Raw genomic sequence first — 16,861 nt, 5'->3', positions numbered from 1 at the left:
AAACAGGTTCTCAGAGAGCCTCACAGGAGCAACGGCAGAGCCAAGGTCTGCAGTTAGGTTTGGCTCTGAACCTAGGACTTCCCGCGACTGACACTGGTTAGAAATTTTATGGACACTTTTGCAGGGATACCTTGCTGATGTGTAACATAAGGGAAAACAAAACCTTAAGTACAATTCCATCAGTTCAGCTACTCACATGGACGCTTTTCTATGTGGACAACTAAAGAAATTCCACTCACGGTAAACAGTTTATTCCATAAACCATGTCCCACATCAACTGAATTCAGTTGCGTGCTAATTTGCTGTCTTAAACTGTAAACATTTAGTTCATAAGGAAAAGCTATTTCTACTCACACAATTCTCCTTCATGGCAAATAGAATGTATTTTTGGTACTATGCTAGTTCTGTTTTGTTTTAGCAATGTTGCTGTATTAAATATTTGTACCTATTTTCTGTTGCAGAAAAATACATTTCTCGCAGCTCCAAAACAAATCAACCTCCTCAAGTAGCCAGCAGCAAGGAGAAAAATAGAAGATACTCCGTTTACAAGGGTGATTCAAGTCTGATCAAAACTAAAGAAAGATTCCTATCACGCAAAGAGACCACATTCTTTGTAGAATGTAACACACATATCCGACGCTAGGTGGAAAATGTCACAGGAGCTCAACCAATCACAGTATCAAAGGGCTTCACGAACGGAAAAATTATACAGTCGTGTTTGGCATTTTGGTTAAAGATAAAAACTTACACTATTTTAGAATGTCAAGATTCTTAAGAAATGTGTAACTGCTTGTGGTTTTTTTTTTTTTCTCTTGTGAGTTAACAGATGTAGGAGTTAGGGATTATAAAAGGGGAAATCCTGAAGACACAGATGGTCAAAACAAATTGATTTTGGCTTACGTCACTCCCGACAATGAAATGAAATCTCCCTTCTTTCTCTCTTTCCTAGAATAAAATGTCTTCAACTCCTTTTTATGATTAATTTCTAGCCATTTCCCCCTTGCTGTCCCATTTACCAAATAAACCAGAGCCCAAAAATCAGTACATGATTTTGAGATGGAGGGAAGCACACTACATGTGCAAAGATCTATGACAATGCCTGTGGCTTTGGAGAACTCCCTAAAAAAACGCAAATTATGGAAAAAGAACCTCACCAAGCATAACAAGGTGGCATGTTATTCCCACAAAGGTCCTGAAGCTGCTTTGGATGACTGGTAATTGAACCAAAATGACCTGAATGATGTACAAACGTCCACCCACTCCTGCTCATGCCCTATGTGCTCACCCCGTCAATGTGACACATGCACGTCCCCATTTTCCCAGAAACATCACCTACCCCATCAGTCTCAAAGAAAACCAATTCACAGAAAGATAGAACCAATTCCCCAGCGTGACACTTTCACTCACAACTGCTAAATTCCACCCCCTCACTCCCAACAGTTCTGTTATTTTCTTTCTTACCTTTTGCAGAGCAACTTTTCCATATGCAAACTTGGGTGTAGATGGAGGGATAAAACCTTCTGGTACTTTTTCAAACTAGAAACCAGAGTGGAGAAAGAAAAAAAAAAAAAAAGAAAAAAGAAAAGCTGTTAAAACCTCAGAAACGTAGCTATACAATTCAGTTTTCAAAAGGAGGCTCAAAGACTCGAACAATAGTGCGGGTGATTTTTGGAAAGGCAAAGGAACAAAAGGTTTCCCCCGCCAGACAGGGTTTGGTAAAGCTTTTACTTCCGTGTGTGTGTGCGTGTCTGTGTATGTCTGCATTGTAAACTCCAGGAATCATTCAAATAATTATAGAAGAAAAGACTTCAAAGCAGAGAGCAAAAACAAGGAGAGAATGAGGTGATGGCAGAAGGTTGGAGTTGGGGGGAGAAAAGGAAAAAGCCCAGGGCCAAACAGAATCTTGAAGGGAGGTAGCTGTAAGTAAGGAAAAGTATTACTCACAGGTTGAATCTTACTGATAGATTAAAGTTTGATATCAGTGTTAAATTTCCTGTGGTTATGTAAGAGCATATTCCTACCTCTTCTTATGAAACACACACTGAAGTATTTAGGGGTAAAGGTAAAGTATTTAAAGGTTACTGCATGTAACCCTCCAGTGGTTGAGAAAACCCAAGGGGGCAGTGAGGGGAAAATGATGAAGCATAGAGAGTGAAATGTTGACCTGGGTAAATCTGGGTGTGGAATACTCGAGCGCTTGATGTACTACTTTTATTCTCGAGACTTCTCTGTAAGTTTGAAATTTTTCTTAAATAAAAGCCAAAAACTAAAATAAAAATAGAACCTTACTATACACTAAACACACACACACACACACACACACACACACACACACACTTAAATTAGAGTTAGAAGATGTAAGTGCCAAGTCTTAGAAGTCTGTGTCCACCTCCAAGCAGATTGCATTATGATCTCGCAGGCTCCCCACATTTCTTTCCTCCTCCATTCTTCTCTTCCTCCCTTCCTTTCCTTCGGTTTCCATCTTTTAAAATTATTTTTATTATTATGTTTTTTAATTTTTGAGGTTTATTTTTGAGAGAGAGACAGAGTGCAAGTGGGGGAGGGGCAGAGAGAGAGAGAGGGAGACACAGAATCCGAAGCGGGCTCCAGGCTCCGACCTGTCAGCACAGAGCCCGACGTCGGGCTCGAACCCACGAACCGCGAGATCATGACCCGAGCCGAAGTCAGACGCTTAACTGAGCCACCCAGGCGCTCCTCGGTTTCCATTTTTTAAAGTACTTAAAAAGGAAGACGACAGACTGCTGTAATGAAAAGCAATAGTTTCCTGACTATTCTCTTTGTGCTATTCTTCAGAGGAAACCATTTTAAATCCATTTAATTTTTCCATTTTTGCATCTTTTAGTTTCTATATTTATACTTATCTGCTATTTCTTATTTCATCCCTTGAACACATTATTGATTTAATACATGAGAATTTAGCCCACGTGTACGGTTCTGGCTATCTCTCTTTCTTGCCAACATGGTTATATCAGCATTTCTCTACTGGTTACCTTTGTAGCTTGAAATACTATACCTCTATTTCTTAGTTCCATCAATTAAGATGATCTTTTGTGTCCATACTTTTTTTTTTTAATTTTTTTTTTTTAACGTTTATTTATTTTTGGGACAGAGAGAGACAGAGCATGAACGGGGTAGGGGCGGAGAGAGAGGGAGACACAGAATCGGAAACAGGCTCCAGGCGCTGAGCCATCAGCCCAGAGCCCGACGCGGGGCTCGAACTCACAGACCGCGAGATCGTGACCTGAGCTGAAGTCGGACGCTTAACCGACTGAGCCACCCAGGCGCCCCTGTGTCCATACTTTTTAAGGTAAGTCTATTTGCACCCTTTCCTAAGCTCTCTTCCCTACTCCCACCCCCAAATTATCAGTTATACTTTTACATTGTCAAGGTTAAAAAGTCTGTCCTGTACCCATACACCTTCCCACCACCTGTATATTGACTCTAAATTCAAAATCAATCAACAGTGTTCACATGATTATAATTATATAAATATTACTCTCTCTTTTCCTGTCTGCCTTTAGGTTAGGAAGGGAAATTTTTTGAATTTTTGAATGTCTGAAAATGGCATATTAAATCGATAATTTGGATGAGTATAGAATTCTATACTGAAAATCATCTTCCCTTAGAAGGCAAGATTTGCCCCCTCCATATCATTCGGTGTGAGTCACCGGATGATTCTTGTTCTTTCAAAGGTGACTGGCTTTTTCTCTCTAGAAGCTTGTAAGTGCTTTATTCTCTATGTTTTCATTTTTTTCCAAGGATGTGTTTGGGTTTGTGTGTTTTTTACATTTATTATTCTGGGCAACTCAAATATCCTTTTTGGTTTTAGAAGAAAATTCTGTATTTTTTTAATATTTTCTTTTCTTCATCTTTTCCCCTTAAAAGTAAGTTAGACGTCCTAGATTGTTCCTCTGTATCTCTCATCTTTTCTCTACTTCAATCTGTCTTCTGGTTCTAATTTCTAGGAGATTATCTTTTTATTTTGGGGAAGCCTTCTTTGTTCTTTAATTGCTCCTTTTTCAAAGTATCCCATTCTTATAGTGTGAAAGCAACATCTTTCCAAATGTCTCTAAAAGATATAAATTTGAGAGGGTCTGCTCGGCTTTGCTTAAGATCTCTCATTTCTGTCCTGAATTATCTGTTGCCTTGAGGTTATTTTTCTGTTTACTTCATTTTGGTCTTTCTCTTTTCCTGTACAGGTTTTATGGATGTCTTCAAACATCCGGCCACCCTTGGCCACCCATTCTTATTTAATGGTAATGCAAATGAATGCACCAGCATTCGCATAACCATCTTCTCTAAGCCAATCCTGCTCTGTGTACAAGGGCAAGGTTTGTTCAGTGGGGAACTGTTTTAGGGTGATTTGGGAGGGAGTCAGACATGATATGTAAGGTTTTTGCTCTCAGGCTGCACACTTTTTTTTTTTAATTCTAATTTTCTGACTATTAAAAAGATGCTTCCCTGACGGACAGTCCATTTGAAAGAGGGGTGGCAAAGTGGAGGACCTGATGGGAAATATGCAGTTCCATTAGCCTTCCCATTTTCAGCTGTTCATTCTGTCTTTTGTCACATCTGCGTTTCCAGGACCCTGGTTCTCTAGGGTTCTTTAAGAGTAATCTACTCCCTGTTAACCTGTTTCTTTAAAAAAAATTTTTTTTCAACGTTTATTTATTTTTGGGACAGAGAGAGACAGAGCATGAACGGGGGAGGGGCAGAGAGAGAGGGAGACACAGAATCGGAAACAGGCTCCAGGCTCTGAGCCATCAGCCCAGAGCCCGACGCGGGGCTCGAACTCACGAACCGCGAGATCGTGACCTGAGCCGGACTCGGATGCTTAACCGACAGAGCCACCCAGGCACCCCTGTTAACCTGTTTCAATAATCCCCTTTCACACTCACTGGGGACCTAGACTTCCTCATGCTACTTCCTTAGTCACCTACATCTATTTTTGTTACCCAGAAATTTTTTGAAATCTCTTATGCGTGGATAGTGCCCCTCTTGATGGCTTCATTTAAAAAAATACCATTTTTAATCATTTAATAACATTTTGAAAGGCAGAAGAGATAAGTATGTGGTCAGCCATCCATCTTGAACTGTATTTCTAGTATTCAATGAATTGATAGTTCTGTGACATTTTTAAAGATTAAACAATTTTTCTTAATGTTTATTTATTTTTGAAAGAGAGAGCAAGTGTGAGCAGGGAAGGGGAAGAGAGAGGGGGGGACAGAGGATGCGAAGCGGGCTCTGTGCTGACAGCAGTGAGCCTGACGTGGGGCTCGAACTCACGAACCGTGAGATCATGGCCTGAGCCAAAGTCAGACGCTGGACTGACTGGGCCACCCAGGCACCCCCCTGTGACATTTTTAAAAGAGCACATTAAAGGGGTGCCTGGGTGGCTCAGTCGGTTGAGCATCCGACTCTTGATTTCACCTCAGGACATGATCCCAGGGTCACAGCATCAAGCCCCGCATCAAGGCTCTGTGCTGAGCACGGAGGCTGCTTAAGATTCTCTCTCTCCCTCCCCCTGCCCCTCTTCCCAGCTGGTTCTCTCTCTCTCTCTCTCTCTCTCAAATAAATACAATGAGGGGCACCTGGGTGGCTCAGTCAGTTAAGTATCTGACTTCAATGAATTTGAGTCCCACATCAGTGAGCCTGAGCCCTGCTTCGGGTGAGCTCCGCTTCCCTCACTCCCTTTTCTCTCTGCCCCTCGCTCACTTGCGCACTCTCTCTCTCTCTTAAAATAAAATAAAATAAAATAAAATAAAATAAAATAAAATAAAATAAAATAAAATAAAATAGGCACATTAAAACGATCTTCATGATTCACATTAAAATGAATGTGAGGCCAAGTAGTTGTATCTGTGGATCTCAGACAGACAAGATGGGAAATCTCTCTTCCCAGCCTCCCTGACAGTCCTAAGCCACACTCATTCTCCTGTGGCAGTCTCCCTGCCTCGTCCTCCAGCCCACACTAAGGCCAATAGAAGCAGCAAACACAAATCCACAGAGGGGAACTGAGAGTCGTCTAATTTGTTTGCTGAGGTCCCCTATTCACCTGCACATAGTAGCGACCATGTCGTATCTAACTCCGAAAGTCAAGGTGGAGTCCAGCGTCCAGTGTGAGCAGGGCTGCAATCTCCTCTATCACACTGGAAGAAAAAATCGCGGCACAGGCAGCTTTCCTTAACCTACACTGAGCTCACAGGGATGGAATGCTTCTGTACTAGTTTGGTCGTCTCCCTTGTTATGCACAAAGGCCCTTACAGTCCGTCATTGTATTTCCTTTTTAGAGGTGAGACTGGTGAACTTGCTCAAGAGAATCACAGGGCAAAGGAATGAGCTGGGATCTTGACCCCAAGTCGAGTGTTGTTTCTATCGCTCCACCTCACCTCCTTTATTGTACAACAGTACAAGAGACAGTGTCTCCTATTAATTAAACATAATTCCAGAGACAAAAACACCCCATGATACCTTTTTCTTCTCTTGGACCCTCTCCTTATGCACATATGCCATGAAAGATTAGAGACGGTTTTGTAATTTGCTACTGCTACTTACCCAAAGTACTTTTGGCATGTCTAAATACTGACAATAATTTTATTTATTGCATAATATATTCAATGTTTATTTTTCAGAGACAGAGAGAGAGAGAGAGAGAGACAGAGACAGAGACAGAGTGTGAGTGGGGGAGGGGCAGAGAGAGAGGGAGACACAGAATCGGAAGCAGGCTCCAGGCTCTGAGCTGTCAACACTGAGCCCGAAGTGGGGCTCGAACTCACAAACCACGAGATCATGACCTGAGCCCGAGTCGGACACTTAACCGACGGAGCCACCCGGATGCCCCTACTGCATATTACATCCAAATGGATACGACCATCCTTTCGGTATTAGGATTTAGATAATTTCCAATTCTTGATATTACAGATAGTGTTACAATGAACTTTATGTCTATAGCATCATCTTGGTTAAAAAAAAAATATTTTCAATAAAGCACCAAGTGAAGAGTTACTAGGTCAAATGATAGAAGCATTTTATATGAGTCTTAATAGAGCGTATGCCAAAGTTTTCACCAAATGTCTATACGTGTTTACATCTTCCACCCAATTGTCAATCTGGATGTTGGTTTTTTTAAATTTTTTTTTTTCAACGTTTTATTTTATTTTTGGGACAGAGAGAGACAGAGCATGAACGGGGGAGGGGCAGAGAGAGAGGGAGACACAGAATCGGAAACAGGCTCCAGGCTCTGAGCCATCAGCCCAGAGCCCGATGCGGGGCTCGAACTCCCGGACCGCGAGATCGTGACCTGGCTGAAGTCGGACGCTTAACCGACTGCGCCACCCAGGCGCCCCGATGTTGGTTTTTTTAAATCAGTGGTAAGAGCTCATCATAATGTTGATATTAAGTCTCCATCTGTCTATCCCATTTGCCCCAATCTTCCGTCTTTTCTTTTCAACAAGCTTAGTGATTTTTCACTGATTATCTTATAGTAAAATCCTAATCTTGTATCAAACGAATTTAATGTTTCAGAAAAGGATAAATATTCCAAAACACTATTTCAGAACCTTAATTTATTTTTCTGTCATAATCTGTGCTTTAATCAGAGTTTTCATACTGGTCATAAATGTTGCTTCTTATCCTGCCTATTTAGCTGGACAAATTTAACATCAGAAGCTGCTCTTGTCCCAGTCAAATCCAATAGATTCAATGGCGACCAACCTCTCTTTCCCCAAGATCTCTAACGTTTTCATTCGTTCTTCTAACAAATTCTTATTAAGAAAGGACTTTGTGTCAGGTCCTACGCTTGGCACTGGGGACATAAACAGCCTAATCCAGACTGTGAAAAATGTGCGTAAACAAATGGCACCAATGCACTATGGGAAGTAGCACGTTCAAGATGTCCACACTGCAAGGCGGTAGAAGAAGTTAAAACGCGACTAACTGCAGAGCCAGGTCAAAGACAACGTCCCAGAGAAGGTAACTGAAGTGTGTTCTCATTTTCCAGATGGGTGAAGGCGAGGGAACATTATGTGCAGAGGCTGGGAGGTATCAACAGTACTGTCCTATTCACGGAATCTTATGCACCTTCATTTTCAGGCCGGAGAGTCATGTACAAGAAGGGGAGAATTGCAAAATGAGGCTTGAGGAAAATAGGAGGCCAAGTCATGGAAGGCATCTTGACCAGATCGGCGTTTTAGAGAAATCACTCTGAAAGACAAACCAGAAAAGCCAACTCTGCAGGAAAGGAAAACACTAGAACCACAAGAGTGCAGGCAATGCTTTAGAAGTCTCACATTTGTTATGAAATAGTCACTTCGTTAGCCCTAATTATCAGACATAAAACACTGTGTTTCCACCAGCACCGTGGATCCACAAGAGACAGCTTGTGTCTACCCACTGAGCTAATGTCATTCCATCCATAAACCAAGAAGAACAATCAATCAGCCGGTGTAGACTGGTCCTCGGTCAAGTTTCAGACTTCATTAAGCTCTGAAATAGTAAAAGTCACCTTGGCCATTTTCACATCCCCGGTCCCCACCGAGCCCCAGCGTCCACCTCAGGGAATCCTAATATTTGCTCCAGTTATCAAGGTCTTCAATGTACAACTTGATTAATTTCTGTAATAATGGCCCATCACCAAAAAGCCAGCTGGACTTTTATCTTTGATAGAATCCTTAGGAAGAGCTGTAACAAGACTAGAAAATGGGTCTTAAATTCATTCAAAAGCGTACAAAAATAAACTCACCACTGCCCCTCTCGGGAATCGGTAGGGAGGAGGAGGGCGCTGCCCTACAGTCTCATGGTTCATACTCGAGGTCAAAGTGTTAACCATGTCTGGTTGAGCTTTACCCACAGCAAAGAGAGTATTTTAGAAAATGCAAATGTCATGAGCTTTGTCATACCTTGAAGAGTCACATGCCAAAGGCCACCTGGAGCCTTCATCACCGAGCACAGGCTTCTGCAGCCTGACGGGAAATTATCCACCCTGGGCATCCACATCAGTGAAAGATATTGTCCGTCGACACCCAGCTTACTCTTGAAATGGATTAAAGAAGAGACCCATTCCGCCTTTTACGTCTTTGGTGAAGGAAGAGGCAGCTCTAGTGGGGGTTTTTATGATCCCATTCTTTTCCTCAGTGCAAGCAGACCAGCTGACTGAAAGTCTACAAAGTCTCGTAAGACAGATCCCACTTTTAAAGCGGTTCTTTTCTCTTTTCCAAACCTGAAATACCGAAAAGAAGAAGACGGAAAAAAGGACCACGTGGTAAGCTACGATCTATCATAAGCTATTGAATTATACTAATTTCTGGAGACTGTCTCCTTCACGGGTTCATCTTACTGTGCCCTCTGGTGAAACGCTGGGACCCCCTGGGTTCGTCCCCGCTTGGCCCACTGCCCTTCTCGCTCAGCTCTCCATCGGCAATCTCAGCCTCCCCTGGACTTTAGCCTCCCCTTCCACCGATGACCTGTCCTAATGACTGCTTCTTGGAGCTTCTCCCTCTTAAGTGAGGCACTTGCCGGATAGACACCTCCACTCGGATGTCCCCAAAGGCATCTGGAGCTGAACAAACCCAGCGCAGAGCTTTCTTCCCCCTTCCCCTTCCTGGCCCGTGCCTTCCCTGCAGTCCTCCATGGTTGTTGCTGACCACAACACCCATCCGGTTATCCGACCGAAAGCTGTAAACCGAGACAAATCAGTGCCTCCTCACGCTTCCTCACACCTGCACGCGGGCAGTCACCGAATCCGACCGATTTTACCCCCGAAACATTTTCCAAATCTATTGCTTCCTCTCCATGTCCCGCCGCCCCCACCACCATCTCATTTCTAGGTTACGTCAGCAGCCTCCTGGCTCATCTCCTGCATCCGGAAATGTCCCCAGGGAGGGTCCCAGCAGTGCGTTCACATGGTCACGGGTTTTTGTAAAATTTGCAGAAGTCATCTCATTTAACCGCCACAGGCTAAGACCCTTGTCTCTTTCTGCGCCAGCTGCCTTGTGTCCCAAGTCAGGAGGCTTTGGAGTTCGCCGCAGGCATCTCTGGGATGCACCCCAGGGAGAGCTGAGGTGGGGTTTATTTAATTTGGGTGTTGGCTACATCTACATAGTTCCTTGTCACTTCGGTGGCTGGATACGCTATCACCAACAGATCATTCCCCACACCCAACAGGCTGACTCACGTGCACATCACTTGATGGTGCCCTGAGGCATCCAGCCTCAGAAGTACGGGGTTGTGCAAGAGACACAGGGTTTCAAATGTCTGGGGCCAGGACCTGTCTGTAGAAATGTCTCCAAATTCTCAAGCTCATATATGAAAGAACTGGAGAGAGATTGCCTCAATTTTGATAATAATCTTAAATATGTATATAACATTATCAGAAACAAAATGTGAAACTTTTTGTTTTCTAAACTCTCAGTATGTGGGAATGCAAACTGGTGCAGCCACTCTGGAAAACGGTATGGAGGTTCCTCAAAAAACTAAAAATAGAACTACCCTACGACCCAGCAATTGCACTACTAGGCATTTATCCAAGGGATACAGGTGTGCTGTTTCGAAGGGACACATGCACCCCCATGTTGATAGCAGCACTATCAACAATAGCCAATGTATGGCAAGAGCCCAGATGTCCATCGATGGATGAATGGATACAGAAGATGTGGTATATATATACAGTGGAGTATTACTCGGCAATCAGAAAGAATGAAATCTTGCCATTTGCAACTACGTGGATGGAATTGGAGGGTATTATCCTAAGTGAAATTAGTCAGAGAAAGACAAAAATCAAATGACTTCATTCATATGAGGACTTTAAGAGACAAAACAGATAAACATAAGGGAAGAGAAAAAAATAATATAAACACAGGGAGGGGGACAAAACAGAAGAGACTCAAATATGGAGAACAAACTGAGGGTTACTGGAGAGGTTGTGGGAGGAGGGATGGGCTCAATGGGTTAAGAGGCATTAAGGAATCTACTCCTAAAATCATTGTTGTACTATATGCTAACTAACTTGGATGTAAATTTTAAAAAATAAAAAAATAAGATTAAAAAAAAAACGCTCAGTACGTTCTAAAAAACAAATTTCAATAAGCCACGCTAAAGGGAAAGATTTCCATTCTCTCTCTAGAGAAAAAGAGTACAAACAAAACAGAGACAAAAACCAGAAGGATAGCAGATGTGTTTCAGTTAATAAATTCAAAGTATGCTTTGGAATTTTGTGATGTTTGCGATTATTTTAATCCTTAAAATTTTTAAATTTGTCATGACTTTTTTTTTTTTTTACTCATTTAAATACACTTTTGGGGCACCTGGCTGGCTCGGTTGGGGGAGCATGTGACTCTTGATCTTGGGGTTGCGAGTTTGAGCCCCATGTCAGGTGTAGAGATCACTAAAAAATAATACATTTAAAAAAATACACATTCATTTTTGTTGCCTTATCCAATACCCTCTGTGACATTCGTATCTGACTATATTGCTTTCTTCACATTCCTTAAGAGGGCATAGGCAATAGCATTAATGTTCTTGGTGATAATATCACCTGTCCATTAAGGAGAGACTGTAGTAGTGAAAGCTTACAATGGAGAGAGATCAGGGAGCCAAAAGGGAACTGGAGATTGTTAAAAGTCCAGTTGACTGGAATACAGGTCCCCCTTCCAGCCGGGCCACTGAAATGCACGGTGCAAGTTTGCAAAGTGCCAGAGTATGACACTCAGAATGGTCCTAGCCGTCCTGGCCGGGTGGTCTGTAGAGCAGGGGCCCTTGAACTGCAGCAGAGAGGGGACTGGCGGGTGATGGTGAACGGCTCTAGCAACCATCAGTCAGAAGAGCCAGGGAGAGTCAGGAAAAGTGTGGGGGGAGCGTTGCCGGGGTGGAGGGAGGGGCAGAAAGAGGGAGCTAGAAATATAGGAGAATAAAAATGTGAGATCAAATATAAGGTGATGTTTTACATAAAAAAGCACAGTAAATATGTTTTAATATTCGATGATAAGGCATCAAGAGCTCACTATTTCGGAAAGAAAACTATTCTAAAAGTAAACCCACCAGCAACGCCACTGCTGGGTAAATAACCGAAGGAACGGGAAGCAGACTTGAGCAGATACCAGTGCCCTGATGCCCCAGGTAGTATTATTCAAAACAGCCAAAAGATGGGGCGCCTGGGTGGCTCAGTCGATTACGCATCCGACTCTCGGTTTCAGCTCAGGTCATGATATCTCACAGTTCCTGAGTTCGAGCCCTGCATTGGGCTCTGCACTGACAGTGGAGCTTGCTTGGGAGTCTCTCTCTCCTCAGCGCCCCTCCCCTACTCGTGCCCACGCATGCGCACGCGCACGCTCTCTCCTTCTGTCTCAAAATAAATAAACTTTAAAAAAAAAAACAGCCAAAAAAAAGGGGGGGAGGTGCCTGGGTGGCTCAGTCAGTTGGGCGTCTGACTTTGGCTCAGGTCATGATCTTGCAGTGAGTTTGAGCCCACATCAGGCTCTGTGCTATCAGCTCAGAGCCTGGAGCCTGCTTTGGATTCTGTGTCTCCCTCTCTCTCTGCCCCTCCCCTGCTCACACTCTGTCTCTGTCTGTCTCTCTCTCTCAAAAATAAATAAATAAATAGCCAAAAGATGGAAAACAACCCACGTGTCCAGCAAGAGACAAATGAGATGAACAGTTAAACAACATGTGGTCTATCCATGCATGGAATATTACTTAGCCAGAAAAAGGAGTGAAGTTCTGATACATGTTACAACATGGAGGAACCATGAAAAAATTATGGTAAGTGAGATAAGTCAGACACAAAAGGAAAATATTGTATGGTTCCATTTCTATGAAATATCGAGGACAGGCAACCTTACAGAGGCTGAAAGTAGAGGTTACAGCAGCTGCGAGGAGAGGACACTGGCGATTCTTCCTTTTTTTTTTTTTTAATTTTTTAATGTTTATCTTTGAGAGACAGAGCGTGAGTGGGGGAGGGGCAGAGAGAGCTCATTGGAGGCAGGCTCCAGACTCTGAGCTGTCGGCACAGAGCCCGACACAGGGCTTGAACTCGCAAGCTGGGAGATCATGACCGGAGCCGAGGCTGGATGCCCAACCGAGCCACCCAGGCGCCCCTCTCATTTCTTAATAGTTACAGGGTTTCTGTTTGGGGTGATGAAAAGACTTTGAAAATAGACAGTGGTGATGGTTACACAACATTATGAATGTAAGTAAAGCCACTGGATCGATCATACGCTTAAAAATGGTTAAAATGGCAAACTTTATGTTCTATATACTTTATCATAATTTTATTTTTTATTTTATTTATTTTTTTTTAATTTTTTTTTTCAACGTTTATTTATTTTTGGGACAGAGAGAGACAGAGCATGAACGGGGGAGGGGCAGAGAGAGAGGGAGACACAGACTCGGAAACAGGCTCCAGGCTCTGAGCCATCAGCCCAGAGCCTGACGTGGGGCTCGAACTCACGGACCGCGAGATGGTGACCTGGCTGAAGTCGGACGCTTAACCGACTGCGCCACCCAGGCGCCCCTATCATAATTTTAAAAAGTTAATAATGTAAGATGCCAAAAAACCACTGAATTGGGGACTTTATTTATTTTTTTAAGTGTATTTATTTTGACAGAGAAAGAGAGAGAGAGAGAGAGAATGAATGAATGCGGGGGAGGGGCAGAGAGATAACCAGGGTTAAATCTAGGTACTGGGCACATGGGTGTTTGCAACATTATTTTATACACTTAAAATTGTTGGGAGTATTTCATATTTTAAAGACAAATATATCTAATAACTGTATTAAGAAATGAAAGACTCACTTTACGAGTATCTAAAAAAACAGGATATTTGGGAATAAGCATATTAAGGAATGGACAAGGATTATCTTAAGAAAACTTAAAACAAGACGGACATCAGAAAAGACTTGAAGAGAAGGAGAAGCAACTTTTCTTGGCTAAGACTCCATGTCATAAATTTCACCCCTAATTTTTTTTTTCAACTTTTTTTTTTTTTTTTTTGGGACAGAGAGAGACAGAGCATGAACGGGGGAGGGGCAGAGAGAGAGGGAGACACAGAATCGGAAACAGGTTCCAGGCTCCGAGCCATCAGCCCAGAGCCTGACGCGGGGCTCGAACTCACGGACCGTGAGACGTGACCTGGCTGAAGTCGGACGCTTAACCGACTGCGCCACCCAGGCGCCCCGTTTCACCCCTAATTTGATACACAAATTTAATACAAAATGAGTCAAAACATCAATAGGTTTCCTGGGTTTTTGTTTTGTTTTTTGAAGTTGATAAAATAATACCAAAGCGTATGTGGAAGATGAACTTACAGAGTAGCCAGGGAAATTCTGAAAGACTAAACACGGAAGACAAGTCCTCCCAGGTGATAATAAAACATAGTAAAAATAACAATTAAAACAGTTTGGTGTTGGGAAAGGAGAAAAAAAATTCAGTAACATAAAAGAATCTGAAAACAGACCCAAATACTTTAACCGGCTGGTAACTTAAGAGATGAATAAAGCTGAATCCCAACCTCACTCCCAACAGCAAAACTAGCAATTCCACGTACATCGATATTTGAACATAAAACGTGAAGTCATAAAACCTGTAAGCACCCCACAGGAATTTATTTCTACTACTAGGCTAGGGAAGCAGCCATGAGGGGCGCCTGGGTGGCTCAGTTGGTTGAGTGTCCAATTTCAGCTCAGGTCATGATCTCAGTTTGTGGGTTCGAGCCCTGCGTCGGGCTCTGTGCTGACAGCTCAGAGCCTGGAGCCTGCTTTGGATTCTGTGTCTCCCTCTCCCTCCCCCTCTCCCCCTCTCTTTGCCCCTCCCCCACTCACCACTCACACACTCTCTCTCCTTCAAAAATAAACATTGGGGCGCCTGGGTGGCGCAGTCGGTTAAGCGTCCGACTTCAGCCAGGTCACGATCTCGCGGTCCGTGAGTTCGAGCCCCGCGTCAGGCTCTGGGCTGATGGCTCGGAGCCTGGAGCCTGTTTCCGATTCTGTGTCTCCCTCTCTCTCTGCCCCTCCCCCGTTCATGCTCTGTCTCTCTCTGTCCCAAAAATAAATAAACGTTAAAAAAAAAAAATAAAAATAAACATTAAAGAAAAATTAAAAAAGAGAGAGAGAGAGAGAGAGAAGTGAAACATTTGACTATATAATAACTCAGGACTGTTTTTTGCAGGAAAAAAACACTGAAGAAACCCCCCAAACTGGTAAAAATGCCACAATAGAACTCTTGCAAATTACACAGAAAACAGGCAGAGAAACGGGGAAGGAACCCGCACAGGTAGTACACAGAAGAAACACAGGTGGACAACTTGTACATGAAATGCCATGCACATGGCCACCTCTTCACTGCTGACATTCCGTTTGCATGCTCTCACCCCGGATGTCCCACATGGCTGTCCTATCACCTTGAAGTCTTCACTCCAGCTTTACCTTCTCAAGGAAGCCTTATATATACCAAACAGCTAAAATCATACCTGGCATACAGAGGCAACTTGCCAAACATTTGTGGAATTACTTGTGAATAAACAAACAATGTGGGTCAAGTCAAATAGTGTCTAATACAACTATATTGCCTCATGGGATTTTTTAAAAGAAAGGGTTAAAATACATGAACTCTAAACCTAAGGGAACTAAAATACATGGCCTTAATAAAACATATAAGTCACAAGGGATGTTAAGTGGGCTTAATATGAGATACAGTGCCGGGTGGCTCAGTCGGTTGAGCGACTGACTTTGGCTCAGGTGTGTGAATCTCATGGTGTGTGAATTTGAGCCCCACGTCAGGCTCTGTGCCGACAGCTCAGAGCCTGGAGCCTGCTTCGGATTCTGTCTTCCTCACTCTCTGCGCCTCTCTTGCTTGCGCTCTGTCTCCCTCTGTTCTCAAAAATAAACGTCAAAAATTCTTTAAAAAAAAAAAGGTGAACAAATAGATTCTTGTAAAGTAAGACAGTTGAAAATAATCAATGTATATCAAGAATCATAACGAATGAGCATAAATGAATGTACCAATTAGGAGACAAAAAAATGTTTAAACTAGATTTTTCAAAAATCCAGTTATATCTTGTTAACGAGGGACATGTGAAAAAAAAAAGATATTCAAAGGTTGAAATTAAAGTATTGTGAAAGATGTAGCAGTAAACATTAACCGAAAAAATGCATTAGTATCAGACAAAAAAAACCTTGAAGGTAAAAAGCATTATTAGAGATACAGGGCTACATACATGATGATACTAAATAAATGATACTGAAAGATTTCATTCTCAATTTGCATTCCTAATTCTAATACACAATTACAAAGAGAAACACAACCCTTTAACAAATAATAGAATACATGGATAAAAAGCCAGGAAGGATATCAAAGATATCAGCAGCACCATTAAGAAGCTTAACCTAAGGAACACGTATATAGATGATATCCAACAATCATAAAACATATAGTCTTGAGGCGCCTGGGTGGCACAGTCGGTTAAGCGTCTGACTTCGGCTCAGGTCATGATCTCACGGTCCATGAGTTCAAGCCCTGAGTCAGGCCCTGTGCTGACAGCTCAGAGCCTGGAGCCTGCTTCAGATTCTGTGTCTCCCCCTCTCTCTGCCCCTCTCCTGCTCACATTCTGTCTCTCTCTCTCTCTTAAATATAAACATTAAAAAATTTTTTAAAACATAGTCTTTTTTTAAAAAAAATTTTTATTCTTTTATTTTAGAAAGAGAGCATGCGAGCAGGGGAGAGGGACAGAGGGAGAGACAGAGAGAATCCTAAGCAGGTTCCATGCTCAGTGTGGAGCCCAACATGGCCCTCAATCCCACGACCCTGGGATCATGACCTGAGCAGAAATCAAGAGTTGCTCGAACGACTGAGC

The 16,861-nt window shown here is 42.7% G+C and overlaps 1 protein-coding gene across 3 annotated transcripts in view; it reads right to left on the bottom strand.

Moving 5' to 3' along the window:
- The window catches only part of GLB1 (galactosidase beta 1), a 101,458-nt gene that overhangs the window by 41,072 nt on the left and 43,525 nt on the right, over positions 1-16,861 (bottom strand). For all 3 annotated transcript variants that reach the window (XM_032594635.1, XM_030330413.1, XM_030330414.1), the window contains one exon: positions 1,462-1,536. In XM_032594635.1, the coding sequence (XP_032450526.1) occupies positions 1,462-1,536 (75 nt within the window). The remainder of the gene's footprint in view (positions 1-1,461; positions 1,537-16,861) is intronic.

The sequence above is a fragment of the Lynx canadensis genome, chromosome C2 (assembly GCF_007474595.2).
Source record: "Lynx canadensis isolate LIC74 chromosome C2, mLynCan4.pri.v2, whole genome shotgun sequence".
NCBI classification, from domain to species: Eukaryota; Metazoa; Chordata; class Mammalia; order Carnivora; family Felidae; genus Lynx; species Lynx canadensis.
This window is presented reverse-complemented; position numbering and strand designations above follow the sequence as displayed.